The 20,844-nt window shown below is 41.0% G+C and overlaps 1 protein-coding gene across 1 annotated transcript in view; it reads left to right on the top strand.

Moving 5' to 3' along the window:
- Positions 1–857: 857 nt before the first annotated feature.
- Positions 858–20,844, top strand: part of LOC109411600 (tight junction protein ZO-1) — a gene marked incomplete in the record, with an annotated part of 419,854 nt that continues 399,867 nt past the window's right edge. The window contains 2 exon segments of the mRNA XM_062857432.1: positions 858–1,265; positions 20,193–20,250. Of these exon segments, the coding sequence (XP_062713416.1) occupies positions 962–1,265; positions 20,193–20,250 (362 nt within the window).

Below are 20,844 nucleotides of genomic sequence, written 5' to 3'. Positions count from 1 at the left end.
ACGACAAGCCTTGATAGGATTATGTTTTCTCCCATTCATTCATCCATTTCTCTTGTTCCTGTTTAGTTCTCTCGATGCGGACTCTGGATGCAGTAAAGACGAACACCGGGGATGCTCTGGCGCTGCATAATGTTGTTGGAGGGTAACCGGGCAACATCTAAACGTAACATAAATACAGACAGTGTTTGTTGTACGTACCGAATGTGCTTAGTCGGTAGGAAATTGTTTACAAACAGCGGACCAAGACGCCCGATGAGAGTGTATTGGTTAAGCCGCCGTGCCATGCCCTGGTGTACAGTGTATCCAAAAATTGACCTTACTGGGACTACTTTTTAGGCATGTAGTTTTGTAATAGCTGTAAGCTGTAACTTTTGGAACATCATGGTTGGTTTTGTTAAGATTATAAAATAGTTAGGCATCAAATGAATAAAAAAAAATGATTTAAAATCTTTTCAGATCATATCAATATCAACCAGTGAATCTTAACTTAAAATTTTGGTTATACTTTTTGGCTTTTTGTATTTTTGATTTTTGTCGTAGATTGCACATTTAGAAATGTTTGCACTGACTACTAGATTATTACCTTTTTACAAAGAATTGCTGACAAAGTACTCAAATCTATGTTATCATAGTTTTTGTATGGGAAAACTGGAAATATTATATGAACGCTTCGATAGGTTTTATTACGGTAACCATGATTAAGTTTTAAAACTATAGTAATGCCTAATACACAGGCTAATAAAGTCGTCATCCTATTTTACTGACGTTAGTTGAAGTCTAAAATCCATTATCATTAGAAAATATAAACTTATTTTGGCAAAAATATTCCCATACGTACATTTTTTAGATACCCTGTACCTAACCAGCCAGCCGTTCGGTCCGTGGGATAGTGTAGTCTCAGCAGAACAGAGGGTTGGTCGCACGGCGGGTTCAGTTTTGTTTGTAGCATCATCCATCGCGTATGATGGCCGACGAGTCGGAAGAAGTGCGGTCGTTGCTTTCGCGGCACCGTTTGACCATAGTGCGGGATTTGGTCCATACGAACCTGGTGCAGGTTTTGGTGAAAAATAGTGTGATCAACGAGGAAGACGAAGAGCTGATCAATGGGGCCGGGGATGACCTGGAGAAGAAGTGCGATCAGTTGATCGAAATAGTGGCCAAAGATGGCTTTGAGAAGTTCAAGCAGTTTTGCTACGCGATCGAGAACGAATGCAGCCAGCTGATTTCGGACCTGATCAACGACAAATTGTACCAGAGTGGGGAAGGTAAGACACACGACGACAGCGAAGAAGAAGAAGCTCCCCCAACAAATATGGAAATCATTAATTTAGCTTATTAATTTGTCGTTTCTCGGTGCCAGAGATCAGAATTTGCTGTGCATTTGTATCCGAAACGACTCAGAAATTCATTGTTCTGATGAGTGCGACGATTTGCTTCAATCATCATTTCTTGACCGCTTTCAACGCTATTGGCTACGGCGATTTATGTGTGGCAGGCAGCTACCTAGCATTACCTACATGCTGTTCAGCTGAGTTTTTTTGGTAGAAACAAATTCGTCAAGGAAATTTGGCTCAGCTGAAGCATCTTCGCCAAGTAGTGCAATTTGTGGTCTTCTTTCTCTTCTTTGTTTCTCAAGACGTAAGGCGAACGCCACTCTCGTTGATCTTCTAGTGCTGACAGCTGGATAGTTTCGATCATTGCCACAACTGTTATGGACTTCTTTATTATTTATTGTAACAAATTCAGGCCTATTTCCTTTTCAAACTTGAAACCTAATCAAACAAGATGAAACTCTACTAAATAACGTGATCAATAATCGATTCGATCACGTTCTAATGACTTTCCAATGTTTCTGCCACTATCTAATTATAAATTAAAGTGAGGATTTCCTGCGCAGTTTTCATCTCTACCACATTCGTAACACTTTTTATATCAATTGAATTCGTAGAGTAGGCACAGACAAACAGACGTATCACTTGGAACAAAATGCGATAAAAAAACACCGTCACGCAAACATAATCACCCAATGCTAATTTTGCTGTGGTACGCAAATCCACTGAGTAGATGGCGGTAGTGAGCATACGTCAAACAGGAGCAAAACGATGCGAGTGCCATGAGCGAGTGATTTGCGAACTAAGGAATATTTGAATGATCCGTTAATAAGGGGAACGATGAGAAGTGAGTAGAGTGAAACGTCTGTTTGTCTTTGAAGTAGGTACACTTGCGAAAGCTTAGAATAAAAACTTATATTGATAACCTGAAGATCATATGAATTGAATCTTGGATATCTATGAACTTCTTATGTATTTCAAAACGGAGTAACTTTGATTGTTTTTCAGCATATTTTCCTAATATTTTCCCATGTAACAGTATTTTTCTTAGAAATGTAAATCAAGTTTGAACACAACATAATGAACTGAATGCAATTGCAAGGACAATACATACTTTTAGGCGTTTATCAATGTATGAAGAATTCAGTCCAAATTCAAATATGTGAAAAACACGTTTCGATATGAGATTCAATGCCACAATTATAATCTACTATCACCGATCTACAATTCCGAATTGAGTACTAGATACGACACTGAGGTAGTTCGAACGTGATTACACGTAACCTCAGGAGTTTTTCTCAAGTTTTCATCCTGGATCCCGTGTTATGGAATGTCATGTACGACAAGGTGCTGAGGTTGAAGAAGAAGTGGAATTCCTGCTGTGAACTTGGATCCAACCCAGTAGAACTACGCTATGGCAGCAATGCTACCATGATGTTCTCCCCGCCGCCACTTAATCGCTATAAGGGTCGATTTCGATCGTAGGGCGCCAGTAGCCGACTCCTACGTAGCCGACTACGAACTCCCTTGGGCACTTGGACCACCACTTGATATCGTCTGAACTAACAATTCTCCGAGTCCATACGACACCTTACTTTTGAGAAACTGACCCACGAGCGCTGCCATTTGACCATGGAAGTCATACTAGGTATCAGGTATCAGAATGCCGGCTCCAGAAGCACGTTATCCTCCATTTGGGACAATTGTGCCATCGCTAAAATAATAACCTATTTCATCATCTACCTGAGGGAAAAGGAAGGAAATAATGTTGATTTGATTGATTTGTCTTTATTTAAGAGACTTTCAGCCCTTGGCTGGTTCGTCTCTAGCCTAGGAAATAATGTTAAGGATGGGGATAAGGACAGGTAGGGAAATAGGAAAAAGTACCCTGGAAGAGGATACTACAGTGTACAGTATTACTACACGCATAAGCGTACCACAATGCACACTGGGCCACGAGCGGGATCTAGCAAGTAAAAACCTCTAGCACTTTGGGAGTGCATTTTTTTGAGTTGGTGTCTTCGGAGACTTGTGTTTATTTTGCCTGTACTTTAATGTGGTGATGAAAGTTAGTTGGTAATTTTGCCGCATAGGTGGCGCTGCGATACTAACTTTTTTGTCTTACATCCTAGAGGTTTCCCGTCTTCTGCAAAGTTGTAGAGCGTGCAAAAATAAGTAAAGTCGCCGAGGACACTAAAGTTGTGTGACTTCAAATAACAAAGTTATATTAAAAATAGTAAAATTTAACTGAAATTAGCGTTTTTATCACTATTTTTAATGTTATTAGCAAATGTATCACTTTTCACGCCTCACACGTGTCAATCGAAGTAGCCTGCATTTGATGGTACCAACTTTACAATTCTTCGGAGCATTTATAATGGTATTTTTAGCAAAATAGTAAAAATTACTATGATTTTGATTAGTAGTTTTTTTTTTTAAATGTTGCAAATTTCGGCAAAAATTGATGAATGCTTCAAAATATACCACCCAAGATCTACCAGATCTGAAAATTTGACGGAGGTATGATTTGGTGTTTTCGAGATATCTTGTTTTAATATATTGATTTTATACCTAAATAATTTTGAAAGAGAAGTCATTCTAAATTCCTCAATGATTTTGCCGTTGGATGTCCACAGATCACTTTTAAATTAAGAGTTTTATGTTGTTATAAAGCTCTGATTACTAAAAATGGTCAACTATTTTTCGCATACATTTGTTGAATCGATCGTGCTGAAATATTGAATGTTGAATGTTCGATTGAACGCATAATTTTGTTATGGTTTTACCCTGTGAGTATCATAGCTATATCAAACAACTATCGATACTATTGACAACGGCCAGAATAACTGGCATTGACAAGGAAATCATTCATCGATTCGCTTCAACCCTTTGCGCATTATCGTCAAAGTTGGAACTCGACGTCAACAAATTTGAGGTTTATGCAGAAGAAACAATGCAGCTGTTTGTTCATCTCTACGACTCTATCACCATCGGTGGACAGAATCCTAGTTCATGGATCAACGATTATTAGCCATTGCGAAGCTCCGATTGGCCTTCTATCTGAAGAAGCACAAGAAAGACGGATCAAATAGGTCAGAAAGTTTCGTGAACACCATTCTCGCCAGTTCAACCGTCTGGCGAATATAACGGACGTATTCAATCGTCTTTTGTTGACTTCTGATCCGGTGATGACCCCCCATAAGAATTACAAAACTAATGAAAAGTTACAATTTTCAGAAGCGTCTCAACTGCTTTTGAAATGGTATATGGATAAATAAATAGTTGTAACTGCTTGAAAATACACTGATTCTTTCAATCCAGATATCTTAAAAACATCAAATTATACCTTCGATAAATTTTCAGATCTGGTAGATCTTGAGTGGTGCATTTTAAAGCATTTATCAAATTTTGCCGAATTTTGCAACTTTTTAATAAATCTGCTAGTAATTTTTACTATTTTGCTAAAAACACCATTATAAATGCACCGAAGAATTGTAAAGTTGGTATCATCAGATGCAGGCTACTTTGATTGACACGTGTGAGGCGTGAAAAGTGATACATCTGCTAATAATATTAAAAATAACAATGAAAACGTTAATTTCAGTTAAATTTTACTATTTTTAATATAACTTTGTTATTTGAAGTCACACAACTTCGGTGTCTTCGACGACTTTACTTATTTTTGCACGCTCTACAACTTTGCAGAAGACGGGAAACCTCTAGGACGTAAGACAAAAAAGTTAGTATCGCAGCGCCACCTATGCGGCAAAATTACCAACTAACTTTCATCACCACATTAAAGTACAGGCAAAATAAACACAAGTCTCCGAAGACACCAACTCAAAAAAATGCACTCCCAAAGTGCTAGAGGTTTTTACTTGCTAGATCGCGCTCATGGCCCAGTGTGCAATGGGTTCAAACAGCGCCCTGAAAAAGGGCACTGTAATAACGCATAAAGCGACAGAGAGCCTATAGCTCTTTACCACAACAGAATATCCTGAATATTCAGGTCTCTGAAGTTAGTTTCACTTAATAAGTGTTAACCGAATACTCGGAAACGCAGTTGCGCAAAAACTGGACAGTTACATATCAAATAATACGAAGTTCCATAATCGGATTCACAGCTATCACATGCAAATGAATCAGCTTGCTGAATATTCGCCATTTGATAGCTGAGTCGGCAGTGGCCAGTCAATGCTTTGACCAGAATGCTGCAATTCTGCTTTGACAGACTTGTAAGATACTTCGCCACCCTTGGAGATGGCTCAGTACAATACAATTTGGTTTGACGACATGACTCCAAACTATTCCAGTATTGTATGTGTTGAGTAGCAGCCCAGGTGTTAATCTGAAGCTTTACCCAACACTTCGATATCGGAACAGCTGGCTCAGGGCCAATGAAGTCATGTGATGGTCCAGTGCGAGCTAACTCATCAGCCAATTCATTTCCAGCGATGGAAGAATGGCCAGGCACCCATACAAGGTGAACAGCATTTGCTGAATTCAGCTCCACGATTTGAGTTCGACAAGCGATAACTATCTTCGACCTGGAGTTGGCCGGAGCAAGGGCTTTAATAGCAGCCTGTTGAGCAGCCTGATTATCTGAACAAAAGTATATTACTTTGCCCATTACGTGCTGCTGAAGTGCTGATTGCACTCCGCACATAAGAGCAAAGATTTCGGCCTGAAAAACGGTGCAGTGTCTACCAAGTGAGTAAGACTGATACAGCCTTAGCTCACGAGAATATACACCAGCACCTGCTCGACCTTCGAGAAGGGAGCCATCAGTGTAACATACGATGCCGTCTGAAATACTTCTCTCCAGATAACCAGATGTCCACTCTTCCTGGGAAGGGAATTTCGTGGGAAATGTCCTATATGGAAAATTACAAGCAATTGTAAGATCACTTGGAGCAAGGACAACTTTGTCCCAATTCACCAAAAGTGGAAACAACGAGGTGTCACGGTGTGCCAAAAACCGTTATTAACAAATAAAAATGTCCACCAAAACGGCACCCGGCATTCGAAAGATATACTATTCTAGTATCTGCTCTGAAAATTTGAAAATCTTTCATCGAGGGAAACTAAAGTTTTTGTGATTTGAAAATTTTGAGCCATTTCTACAGGATTTTCTTATATGAGTAAATATGCGCGCACGGTGTGCCTGAAACCACTATAAACAAATATAAATGTACACCAAACTGACACCCGGCATTCGAAAGATATACAACTATAGCATCACCTCTGAAAATTTGAAAATGTTTTATCGAGGGAAACCAAACTTTTTACTGATTGAAGATTTTGCTCTATTCTCATAGAATTACAGTCAGGTTTCGTTATACACCAGTGGTGCTCAAACTGCGGCCCGCGGGCCGCATGCGGCCCTCGAAGCTCATGAATGTGGCCCACGGAGTACTTTAGAAAAAAGTTGCATTAAAATATTGCGGATATCCCACCTGTTTAGACCCCTGCGCGCAAATTAGCCGCATGGATATTTCTCGCGTGGGTCCACAGATATAAAACCAGACTGCGTAATAGTTAATATTGGACGTTGCATTGTTGATTACACCTTCAATGTAGTAAACAAACATTTATAATGCATTTACGCTAAAAATAAGCCAAAACAATTTTTGCGCAGGAGTCCATAAATCTCCGCAATGGACAATAATACTTGACCGCCATTTTAAACAACTACTATTTTAATGCAAAATCTTTTATAAGAACTATCGATAAATTGTGAAAAGGTCAATTATGAATAACATCATGAACAATTAGTTCCCTGATTCAAGTTTCGAAGAAGAAATCAAACAGTTCTCTTCCTAATAATCTGTTAAATAAGTGTTAAATATTTATTTGTTTCTAATGATTGATGCTTAATATTTTTTTTTAAGATAACGCAGTCATGTAGCGACACGTTTGCTACTGCAAATGCTCAAAATCAAACTTCATAAATTATTACAAATGGATTGAATTCTCGATGTATAAAACGTTTTTATTGACCAAACTTAGATTTGAGAGGTTCATTGAAGTTCTAGAATTGCTTGTCGTTGCGTTTTTTTTATATACAGAACTGAAAAAAAGCCCTTGTGTAAAATTTGCCGTTTTTTTGCTCACCAGTCGATTTAAAAAAATGTTGTTTCGTACGATGCATAAAAAATGTAAATTCGTTGACCCGTTAAAAAGCCAAATCGTCACGAATACCATTCGATTTTTATTTATATAGATTCTATGCATACCCGAGCAGGAGAAAATAGCTGAAGAATAACAAACTCAGGTATGTAAAACCGAATACCTACAACCTGAATGAGGTATTAAGAAGCCCTGCATAAGAGGTAAAATACCTAAAATAATAACTGGTGTGTATTCAGTGAATAACACGTGAATAATGACACCAGGTATGGCAATACCTAGATAATAATCTGTGATTTTTCCATAATTGAATAATACCTCAATCAGTCCTCAACACCAAACCAATAACTCGATGAGGTATTTAATCAATACCTGCAAAATACCAAAGTAAGTTGTTTTCAATGCAAGAATAACCGACCAATATCTTGTCTTGGTATGATACCTGACTTTGGTATGCTGCAGTTATGTGTCAGTTATTCGTTCCTGCTCGGGCAGTTAAATAGAAAAAAGTTATCCTTTTATCAAAATCATGAATTTTATTTTGCGGCCCGCGGCTTAGACGGAAAATCTAAATTTGGCCCATGGTATGCTTGAACCTGAGCACCACTGTATACACGGTGCCACCCACTTAACGCCCACCACAATATCTCTGATGTCTTTCAACCAATTCCGTTAATTTTTGGAAGGTGGTTAGCCAACGATATGTCGCAACTATACACAAAAAATGAGCTCAATCGGATGTAAGGCAGCCGAAAAATCACGGTGGGCGTAAAGTACCACCCTCCGTTTATAGACTGTTTCAGAAATTATAAATACACTAACGATTGACTGCCATTTCAATATGACCACAATATCCAAATAAGTTTCTTCCAGCTCTTATAGTATATATTCTAACAAAGCAAATAATACCTACTTTGTTGATGTTTCTTGTAGAAGTAAAAAAATAGGGCTCTGTAAACTAGATGATAAAAATTTGAAGTTGCTCAAAGTGGTAAAAAAATGTAGCATAATAGAAAAGAAAACAATCTCACAAATTAAATGTTCAATTTCCAAATTCAATGAAAGTTATTGTTTCACCAAGAAAAAAATCGAAAAGATATTTTTTGATTGATTAATGTAATTTTCACTGAAATATTTGATCAAGAACCATCACGGGGAGGAGGGAAGCCCCGTCCCAATGCAAAAATTTTTGTTTAAAAATTCTCAACAACACAGGTAGTAACAAACGTCTAGCAAATGAATGTCTAACTTACTGCTTACTGCATTCGTTTTTATGGTATGATAAGCAATGCCATCTGAGAGATCAAATATGCTGAAAAAATAGATTACTTTAAATTAAATGTGTTCAGTAAAGCTATGAAACAATGTGCTTCTTATGTTCCGTAGTAAACCTTAAAGAAGTAGAAACTTGATGTCAGAAAAAAATGTCGTACAAATTCCTTTAACGATTTTCTCCAGATTTTGATGGAATCATTTCTTGGACAACTTGTTGAGAGAGCGAATATGAAAGAAAGTTGGATAATATTTGGTGTTTAGTGATAAATAATGTTGAAATCATTGAAAAACATCTTTGTGTAAATGCAAATTTGGAGAATGAATTTAACTGTTAGAGAACTCGACTGTTCTTATTTTTTATGTCTTTATTTATGAGATTTTCAGCCTGAGGCTGATTCTTCTCAGAACTGTTCTTAAAAATATCATGACAATTGAAAGGAAATACAAAAATGTGGATCACAATATGTTGTGTATTTTTAAAGAAGTTGGTGGAAATTATCAAAACAGTTCATTTTATGTAATAATCAAAGTGTATTTATAATTTCTGAAACAGTCAATTTAACGAATCTTTAATGATGCTCATATATTGAATATTGTCAATCGGTGCTTTTCATAACATAAACAAATAAGAACACTGCCGGTCAAAACTCAAAAAAGTTCTTATTATGGGATGAGAAAATAAAGGACAAGGTTTTGAAACCCAAGAAGTGTCATAGTGAAAGAATTTTTGAAAAATATTGGAACGGGACTTCACAGTTTATTACTAAAGTTTGAATTGAGAACTTGGGTCCCAAACCCCTATTCTTATTTTCTCATCTCATAACGCGAACTAGTGTTGTACGGTATAATGAGTTTCACAAATTTCAATAGTAGAATATTCAAACTACTTCTCTGAAAAATGTAGAATGTAAATTACCATGATTTGAGAATCTAATTCATATTCCATAGTTCTACCTAAATACAAATAAAAATATGATTCGCCGTGAGTGTTGATTACATAAACTTTCTAAGAGTTTGGCATCCAATTTTTTAAGCAATTTGAATTTGAAAACGTTTCATGGTGAAACGAGAGTTAAAGTGAATTCACAGCCTAAGATTATGTTATTCCCAGGAGGCTTTGTAAATCGTTGGTATAATGTTTAAGATATTGAAGCTCTTTATGTAAACCTAAATACTAATCGTTTTCCTAGCATGTTTTTATACGTCATGCTACCAACCTGTTTCCAGTGAATTTGGAAATATTTCAAATATGATCATCAGTAACAACAGTTTTAAGCTTAGATTCCAACTTCATTGGGGATATGCATACTATCGCTTTGTCTATAAACATGTTAAAAAAACCTATTTAGTTTTGTAACAGTATCGCAAAAAAATGGGATAGGGTAGAAGCTTCAGTTTTGGCCAGTCCGGAGTTTTGGCCATAGTGCGGTATTGAGCCTGTTGCGATCTAAATCGGCGTAAATTTATTTTTTACTAGTAGATCCTAATACAATATGATGATTACAGCTGTGAAAACCACACATTTTGATTAAAAACTGGAAGAAAAAAATATATTTCCTTAAAAAATCTGCTCCCATATATCTATTTTGGCCAGGGTGCTTCTAATTTGGCCACTCCCATAAGAAATACACAAAATAGAAACCAAACTTAAGAATATGGCCAAAACTGCGGCAGAGCTTCTATTTTGGCCAGTGCCACTTTTAATACAAAAATCAAGTATTGGCATGATTTCTGCATTTTTCCTTCAAAATATAGATTGAAACCTTTCTTTTGACGCATTGGTTGTTTTCATAGGATTATTGGTTATTTTTATAAAAATGATTTCCCTTAGACTGGCCAAAACCGGTGCCCGCACCCTATATAATCAAAGTTTTAGATGAGTTACAAAATATATATTCATTGCGAGGAATAATTACATGAAATTGAAATAACACTCTTTAAAAGTTACTACATTTTCAATACACTTCGTCATATCTTATATTTTCGAACCACTGTAATTTGCGATCGTTTCAATGAAATGTTGTCAAAATTTCAGAGAGAAGTTGTTTAAATATTATATCTTTGGAATGGTGTTTGTGAAACCTAATAACATTTGTTAATGATTTGAAGAGCCATTGAAAAACTCAATACAATGACAATATTGCCATATATGAGCTAATTCTATGAAAACAGATGAAAATCTTCAAACAGTAAAAACTTTCGATTCCTTCGATGAAACATTTTCAAATTTTCAGAGGTGATGCTATAATAGTATACCTTTCAAATTCCGGGTGTCAACATGGTGTATATTTTTATTTGTTAATAGCGGTTACAGGCACACCGTGTGCACATATTTACTAATCCTATAGAAACGGCTCAAAATCTTCAAAACACAAAAACTTTAGTTTCCCTCGATGAAAAATTTTCAAATTTTCAGAGCAAATACTAGAATAGTATGTCTTTCGAATGCCAGGTGCCGTTTTGGTGGACATTTTTATTTGTTAATAACGGTTTTTGGCACACCGTGGGTGTGTGTTGAACTGCGGTTCACAGGAGTTTCCTTTAGTAAACCGAATACCCATAGACGGTAAGTGCAAGAAAGTGCTTCTTGTTTGAGATGAATGTGTAGTGGGGCAACGTCAAAGAGAACTTCGAGCGCTGCCGTAGGAGAGAGAACGCTCCAGACATCGCCATTAAGCACATCCTTTGGAGATGGCCTAACTTTGATTGGACCGTTCTCACTTCGCCCATTTGTCACCACACCAGACATCCATAAGCCAATATTGGACGAACAACAGTTGTGTAAATCCATTTGATATACTTGGGTTTAAGTTCCCAAGTTGTACCAAAGGTTCGCCGGCATTGCCCGAAGGCCATACAAGCTTTCTTGATTCTGAACTCAACATGAGGTGTCCAGGAAAGCTTGGAATCAAGAATGACTCCAACGTACTTTACCTGTTCAGTCACATTGATTTCAGAATCAAAGAGACGTAAAGGTCGAACACCATTACGGTTTCGCTTTTCCGTGAAAAGAACAATAGATGTTTTACTCGGATTTACCGAAAGGCCATATTGGTGACACCAACCCTCAACTACCTGAAGAGCGTTTTGCATCAGGTCGAAAAGGGTGCTGATGCACATACCGACTAACAATGTTAGGTAGTCGTCGGCAAAACCATAAGTAGGAAAACCGCTATTATTGAGTTGCCTCAATAGCGTATCTGCTACGAGATTCCATAAAAGTGGTGATAAGACTCCCCCTTGGGGGCATCCACAAACACCCCTAGTAGCACACAAGTTCTATACAAGTTTATGTAACTCCTATATGACTGAATTTGGTCATATAAGAGTTGAATAGACCTATGTAGAACATGTGTGCTACTCGGGACTCAATTTCCTAATCGCCGCTTGACGCAATGTCGAGAAGAGATGTCGGTTTTTGAGCATTTGATGAATCCAATTGGAAATCATTTGAGATATACCATGACCCCGTGCGGCTCCCAATATGGCATCGAAAGGCACGTTGTCAAAGGCACCCTCGATATCTAAGAAAACACCCAAGCAGGATTGCTTTTGAGCGAATGCCTTCTCGATATCGTAAACAACTTTGTGTAAAAGAGTCACAGTGGACTTTCCAGATTGGTAAGCATGTTGGTTCACATGAAGAGGCACATTGGCCAGATGAACATCACGGTTGTGAAGATCGACTATGCGTTCTAAGCATTTCAGAAGAAAAGAGGTCAAACTGATAGGTCTGAAGCTCTTTGCTTCTTCATACGACGCGCGACCCACTTTCGGAATAAACTTCACAGCAATATCCCGCCAGGATTTAGGAATATACCCTGTAGCAAAACTGCAAACAAGTAGTTGTTTCAAAACATGTTTGAAATGATCAAATCCCTTCTGAAGCAAAATAGGATAAATCCCATCTGCCCCAGGAGATTTGAAAGGAGCAAAGCTATTGAGTGCCCATTCAATCGATTCTAAAGTTATGATACTCCGAGCCGAAGCTAAAGAATCATAACTACAAGAAAAGACATCAGGTTCATCCGAAGATGTAATATCCACACATCCAGGGAAGTGTGGGCTGAATAAGCATTCCAGAATTTCCTCATCAGAGTAAGTCAGATCGCCATTTGGCAAACGAAGTTCGTTCACTCGGAAATCCTTAAATATCACTAGGATTTTATTTAACCGACTGACTTCACTCAGACTGGAAACATTTGTACAAAGTTTTTTTCCAGCCGGATCGTTCAGCAGACCGGAGAGCTTTCTTGTAGGCCTTGCGAGCCGACCTGAAAGCCTCTGAACCAGCCGAACGTCGTTTGTTCCAACTCTTTCTGCATTGTTTTCTGAGTTTCGCCAGATCAAAGTTCCACCAAGGGGTTCCTCTTGTGATCTTCACAGACCGTAGAGGGCATGCTTCTTCAAAAGCTTCCATGATGAAGGTCGTAGTAGTATCAACGGCATCATCTAAATCACTTGGAGTGTCAATGGATGGTGAGTATCCATGAAAATTGGCCGCCGCAATCAAATCAGTGAAAAGATCCCAGTTTGTTGACCGGGGGTTCCTGAAACGCAAAGTTTGCGAAGTAACATTTAAAAGTTCAAAAAAGATGTACCGATGGTCAGATAAAGATTCTTCATCTGACACATGCCAATTGGTCAGCTCGTGACTAATTCTACTAGAGCAAAGCGTTATGTCTAACACTTCCTCTCTAGCAGATACCATGAAGGTTGGGCGGTTGCCTATGTTAAGTAATGCAAGATCTGTACTACTTTAGTACTCCATCAAACTGGAGCCTCTCAAGTTAATGTCTGAGCAGCCCCAGATGATATGGTGAGCATTAGCATCACTGCCAACAATTAGCGGAAGGCCTTTTGAAGTACAGTATGCGATGACTCGTTTGAAAGCATCCGTAGGGGATGATTCATCATGCGGTAAATAGACGTATTTCCTGTTGAGGTTTCCAACAGATACATCAATTGTGATAGCACATACATATCTGGTGGTTAGTTCAGAGATGAGTGTAGCAACTATTGCGTTGTTGACAAGCACACAGGCTCTAGGCATGACACGCGAGTTTGCCATTTCATGTTTACTGAAAGTAGCAAACACCGGGTTCAGAAGGTTTCCTAGATAGAAATTCCCCTTACGGAAGTAAGGTTCTTGGACCAAGGCCACTTGGGCTTGATTTGATTGTTGCTGTTCTTTTATGCAGAAGATTGATCTGAGTTATCCAAACCGTAGCCACTACCCTAACTAGGCAAGATTAAACTCTTCGCAACAATAGCAACAATTTAAACTTATTAACAACATCTTCATAATCCCGCCCTTATTTAGCCACAAGTGAGACTAAAGAAGGGCAGCCGATTGTCTCGGAGAAACACCTGCCGTGAACTTGGATCCAACCCAGTAGAATTACGCTTTGGCAGCAATGCTACCATGATGTTCTCCCCGCCGCCACTTAATCGCTGTAAGGGTCGATTTCGATCGTATGGCGCCAGTAGCCAACTCCTACGTAGCTGACTCAGAACTCTCTTGGACACTTGGACCACCTATTGATATAGTCTGAACTAACAATTCTCCGAGTCCATACGACACCTTACTTTTGAGAAACTGACCCACGAGCACTGCCATTTGACCATGGAAATCACACTGGTAGTCCTGCGTATGCCCTTTTGTGCCTCGCATTTTAAAGCACTCTAAATGTGCTCCCCGATAAGGATACCGATATGCAACATATCAGTGTGACACGGTACGGTACGCGCTCGCAACGTTCAGCCACATTAGCCTATAAGTACATTCCAGCTTGTTACGTTAGCTGTCGGTATCTAGCGCCTTGCCCCAAGCCGAGCCGCCATATCTTAATATGGAAGTGGTGACACTAACCAGAAGCTTGCGCTTATTGGCGTACACCACAGAGCTACAGGACATCATCCGGGACAGTGCATCTATAGCTGTGGAGGCTCTTTTGCAGGCGTAATCAACGTGGCTACCGAAGCTAAGCTTATCGTCGATCATCTCACCCAAGTGTGTAACGGAGCGCTTCGAAGTGATAGGGAAATCACTTACACTGATCATCGCTTGCTGCTCCAACTTTCGGTTGTTTACAACCACCACCTCAGTTTTGTGGCGAGCCAACTCCAGTTTGCTGGATCTCATCCACACGACCACAACCTTGATCGAGTGGGCAGTAGTCAACTCCACTTCTTCGATGGACTCACCGTAGACTTCAGCGAAGCCAACGATCTTCACTCCCACCGGGAGCTCTAACCTCAACACCTCATCGTACATGACATTCTATAACACCGGACCCAGGATGGAACCTTGCGGGACTCCTGAGGTTATGTGAAAGCACATCCGACCCATCTCCGTGTCAAAAACTAGTACTCAATCCTGGAAGTAACTTCCAAGGATCCTGTGCAGGTACCCGGGAATCTCCAGACGCAGAAGCGCATTGACAATAGCTGGCTAACTGGCGCTATTGAATGCGTTCCTTAATCCAGAGTCACTACTGAACAGTAGCGAATCCCCCTTTTCTTACGTTCGAGTGCGTTCCCGGCGGTTTTTGTAACCGACAGGATAGCGTCTACGTTCGACCTCCTCTTGCGGAAGACGTACTGGCTACTCGAGAGACCATTCACACCATCGGTGTGCCTCAACATTCTATTGAGGATGATCTTTTCGAGCACCTTTCCGCCGTGTCGATCAAGCATATTGGTGTATATGCCGACCCCAGTCAACACACGATCGTATATGATGTTGAATAGGATGCAAAAGTTGAGGCGATATACGCACACTTTACACGCGGTTAAATGGAAGCATGTACGCATATGGCTTCCACTTTAGCATCATATCCAACATCATATAAGACTTTGTGTTAACTGGGACGCGTTTCCGGGTAGTTTCCCTGCCTTTGGGAATAGAACCAGGCTCTGCCTCTTCCATACTTCTGGGAAAACTCCCTCATCCAGGCATTTTTGCATAGCAGATCTGAACTTCTCTGGAGCCTCCCTTGCATCTTCCGGTGTACCCCGACAGATGTTGTTTGCTCGGTCTGGGAACTCTTTTCAGAAGACGAAAAATTCAACAGGCTGCATTCGTTGTAAAACTCTCAAATAATGATATCGACTGCCCAAGACTCCTGTCACTGCTCGACTACCATGTACCTGGCAGGATGCTACGACAGCGAAGTCTAATGCAAACCGGATTTCATCGTACTCTGTATGCATACAACCAACCAATTTGTGCTATGGTCCGAATGTTCAACACCGTAGAATCAGTTTTCGACTTTGGGTTAACGTCTAAGCAGTGACTAGGTTGCGAAGACTGGATTTTATTTAATTAGTAATAGATTTTACTACATTCATTAAGACTATGTCAGATGAATTAATAATAAAATAAAATAAAATAAAAATTAAAATAGCTACTCCCAATGCCAGGTTCGGAACTCCGTCCGTACCTGGGGCCTTACCTACGCTAAGGGACTTTGCTATCCCCGCTAGTTTCACATCGGCGACTGTTCGGCAACGAACACAAAAAAATTAGGGAAAAGCACTGGACTGTATTAGATATAGCACAGCGGAAAATGAACGGGAATTTCGGAATCACTAATTTACATCAAAATTGCAACTCACTCGCTACCGCGAAGGTATCGCATTTATATAGCGATGCTCTCCTGTTCATTCGGGTATCACGTGGAATGTTCTACGCGCGCGTAGAAGCAATGCGACGCGTGTGGAACGAACCAGCATCACCACGCTGACTGCAGAGCGACGAAATTCGATGATGATGATGACGGCTATGGTGGCGGCGTTCGCTGCTGCTCTCACGGTCGGTTCTCACGACAGTCTCTCGCTGCTGGTCGCCGCGGTTCCGTCGCCTCGGGTGAGTGTTTGCATCGTGTTGGTGGTTTCTTGGGAGCGAATTTGCGCGAACAGTGACCCTCTCCCCATCGCCAGCGGCTGTCCTACAAAAGGTGGCCAAGGACTAGGATCATGACGCGGAAAAAGCCCCTCCAACATCTCTGGTGATTTCTCTGTAGGAGCCATTACACCTCTCGTCTTGGCCATCACGATCCTGTTGGCATCACTTCACGGATTCGCATTGGGACTCTGACAGAGACCCTCGAAGTAGGCCTTTTGCTTGCCCTTATCTCGGTCTTCAGCGCGGCTTTCACAGCGGCGAACAACACCCGCCATTCGTTTCGCTCTTCCTCAGATCGTGCTCGCTGCATCCACCGCCTAGCCTGTAGGCAGGTGCGGCGCAGCTTCGCAATCGCTTGAGTCCACCCACGCCATTGACACGCCTATACCTAGGGAATCGCGCCACTTGGGCGGTGGCTTCTATTTTGGTCTGTTTTCCACTATAATTCAGTCAAATTTGAACCAATTGACACAATTTTTGGAATGCAGTGAGATAGGTATAGTATCTACCCGTGTACAACATTTCAAGTCAATTGGTTCAAAATTGACTGAGTTATAGTTGAAAACAGACGAATATAGAAGCCACCGCCCAAGTAGCGCGATACACTATAACATGGAGTGACAGTAGTGACATTAGGGGCCCAATTTCGTTTGATCAACACATTTTGGGCCCGTTTTAACAAAAGAAATGTTGATAACAATGCCTGTCAGTGGATTGAGTCCACCAGTAAGCCGGTGGTCTCCCATTTCTAGGGTGGACTCGCCTGGGCATGGTCGCATCGCACGCACGCGAGGGCACCACTACCTGCTCGTCGCCGTCTAAACCGAGTAGGATTCGCTCACGGCGGAGCGCCTCCCTAAATACCCCTTCGTTGAAGTATGATGTCTTCCATATGGGAGAGCTTGGTCTCGGCCTAGCCGCCTCTTCCTCTACCCGCTGCCTGCTGTTGTTGTAGTCGATACTGTAGCGCACCGCCAGGTGATCGCTGTGAGTGTAACTATCGTCTACTCTCCAGTTCGAACTACTTATTAGGCCAGGACTACAAAAAATAACGTCAATAATCGACTCCGCACCGTTTCGACTAATGGTACTCTTGGTACCGACATTAGCCAGGTCGATATCTAGTATGGCCAGTGTCTCTAGCAGAATCTCACCCCGCTGGTTCGTGAAACAGATTCCCCGTCGCATGGCTCAGGCATTAAAGTCACCCGGTATTACCACCGGCCATCGCCTTGTTAGCACGGTTGTCATACAGCCCAGTATCAGTATCCGCGTGAAATGTTCGACCGATCACCGTGGAGGCGCATAAAATCTACAGAAAAAAGACCCCCTTTACTTTGGCGACCACGAATTTTCCGGACCCATCCACGACCCAATTGCCGTTGCTGGAGGGCACTCGGTATGAGTCCGCTATGATGGCGATATCTGTCCCCCACTCAGAAACTGCCTGACAAAGCAGTTTTTGAGGTGCGTCACAGTGATTCAAGTTCAGCTACGTTACATGCACTGTGATTTGCTCACTACGGCTTTATTGAAGGCCGGGCACCTTGGACCACCCGTTGGGTGCTTGTTGTTCACGCATTTCCCGAAACTGATCAAACACGTGGGTGAACTCGTGCAGCCTTGTGCCTTATGGACTTCGGCGCCGCATCGCCTGCACAGCTTGTTTCTGTCAGGGCCTTTACAGTCCCATGACTTGAGTCCTGGTTCCAGACACCTGAAGCAAATCACCAGTCACTCATGCAAGGTCAGTTGGCATACTGACCCGCCCACCTTTAGTTTGCTTACTTTAACGGACTTTTTTGCGTCCGCCACAGGTAGCTGTACCAAGACTACCTGTGCCCCTGCCGGGCCCTTCCATAGCCGAACGGCTGCGGTTGCCACCTGCACCTCGCACTGTTGCTGCAGTGCTGTGACGAGCTCTTCTGCGTTTAGGATTTTCACCTTTAGAGTCGCCTCCGCTGTAAGAGCCCGACACTCTGGCCAAGGCCTTTACAAGCGGCGCCCTTGCGGTTCTTATTGCATTTGAGTTCGAGGATAATTTCACCTGTTCAAGTACATCTAATACTGCGCACGTCGGCTCCCAGATCCACGAGTTTGGCGTCGCTACTCATCACCTTCAAGACTTCCGAGTACAGTCTTTATGACATACTTGTACATACTGCAATTCCGTATCTTCTATTTGATTTGATTTCATTGATATAATTCCTTTGCTTCGTTTCTTCTCTTTTCGTAGTTTGGCAACTTTGATATTCGATTTTCAGGAACACATATTTCAGTCAGCCATACTATACAAAACAACAATGCATCGAACCGTTATGCTCCAATGAACAATCCAGTTCGCAGTCAGTGACTGGTTTACACTGCACAGTTTGAATTGAACATTAGGGACTAACCAGCAGCAGCAGCAGCGAGAAGCGCCGTCCAGCCCAGACAGAGTTCACACGAACAAAAGACTCAGTGATCCATAACTGATTGGATTTTTGTTGTTTGCTTTAGCTGATATCGACCGATGATGATTGGTTACCTACAAACAGTTACTAGCCAGTAATATTACAAAACCACAACCCGTTGCCAAAAGTTTTCGGGTTAATTTGTGTTTGGTTAGGAGGGCGCCTCTACCGAAGCCATGTGGGCACATCTAAATACTGGTAGACGAATCGAATTTTATAGTATAGGCAATTGCGATAAGAGTTTGATTGATGGTTAGCTCCAAGCAGCCAGCCAGCGTTCGTAGCTCATGGCTCATGGGAATTTTGAAGAACGAAACACTGGGCGTGAAAGGAATTCCCAAACCCTTCTTTCTGTGTGTAAAACAGTTGGCTCTCTGGTATCCAACCTGCCACTTGAAGACTCTTCAGATCATGTTTCGTAATAGGTTCTCGTCTTCGCCATCCATCCTCCACACCACATCCTCGGAAAGAAGTACCCTCAGCGAAACAGGTTTTTTTTCTTTTTATCTACACATACCTACTTTAATTAAACACTTCCTCGACTGCAGGTCACCAAGGCGTACCGCTTGTATGCTACATATGTTGGAATGAGACTGCATCAGATAAAACAACTGTTTATGCGAAGGTCACTTCAGGTGTTTTTCTTTAGATTCAGACCATTTATCTAAATGTAGAAGAAAAAGACCGAAGATGTCACGATACAATAGATTTCACGGTACAAAAGTCAAGAACAATGAAGGCTAGTGCCTTATATGAGTTTGGAATAGGTGCTATCGGTTGGAAATTCTCACGAGTTCATCTGATCTCCACTTGATGTTAAGTTAGGAATTGGTGTTCTAATTGTGTTGTACATTTTATTGTTGTCACAGAATTTCAGTCCCAGTGTCATACAGTTACAAGACGCAAAATAGTTTATTTTTCATTGTTGGCAAATTTTCATCCTGTTTTCAGGGATTTTTTCCCGTTATTACAATATTCTCCATTATTGGCGTTTATCTTAATTATCAGATGTTGCTAGTTTTTACTAGAACTATATTATGCATTCACATTTCTAATCCACTATTTTATGCCATTCTTGATCACCCACATTTCCAGATTCCACCGAGAATGCTTCCATACAGGCAAACGACGACTCGTCGATCAAGAACGGAAGGTAAGTGTGTCATTATTATGCATCTGGCGGAGGCGCCCTCCCTTAGACAGGGGCGCGGCTGGTTACGGACTGGTGAGGCCAAAATGAACATAATTGTTGCTCTGTTCCGTTGCGTTGTCTGTCGGTGCGGTCGGACAAACTGGTTTAATCTGTTACATGTGTCCGCCCGGTTCTTTCCGGTCGCTTACTCGGGCACGGTCATCGGGAATTGTTGCGAGACTTGTTTTTTTTTTCTTCGACATTCTTTTTAACCCTTTATTGAATGTCCGGACATACTTCCCACTACATGAGTATGAGCATAGATGAACGTACATTTCGTCACAGACAAACAGTCGTAACACTTTTCAAAACGGCTTGGAACATACATTTAACGATCATTTCTAATTTCATTTGATGTCCGCGATCCTTCCACCAGAGCAGAGGTGCTAGTGTTCGATCGCTTTGACGTTTGCCAGTGTACACGTTGCTGAATGATGTAAACGAGAATTACAAATCGAAATCCATCATGGCCGACAGTGCATCGCGCGGTTCTACCATACTTTTGGAGCCGGGGAAGTTTCTTAGCATAGTGTGAGACTCCTCCGATCTCTGGAA

This window comes from Aedes albopictus, chromosome 3, assembly GCF_035046485.1.
Source record: "Aedes albopictus strain Foshan chromosome 3, AalbF5, whole genome shotgun sequence".
In the NCBI taxonomy this organism is placed as follows: domain Eukaryota; kingdom Metazoa; phylum Arthropoda; class Insecta; order Diptera; family Culicidae; genus Aedes; species Aedes albopictus.
Note: the sequence above shows the minus strand (reverse complement) of the source record. Positions and strands in the feature narration are given on the sequence as shown.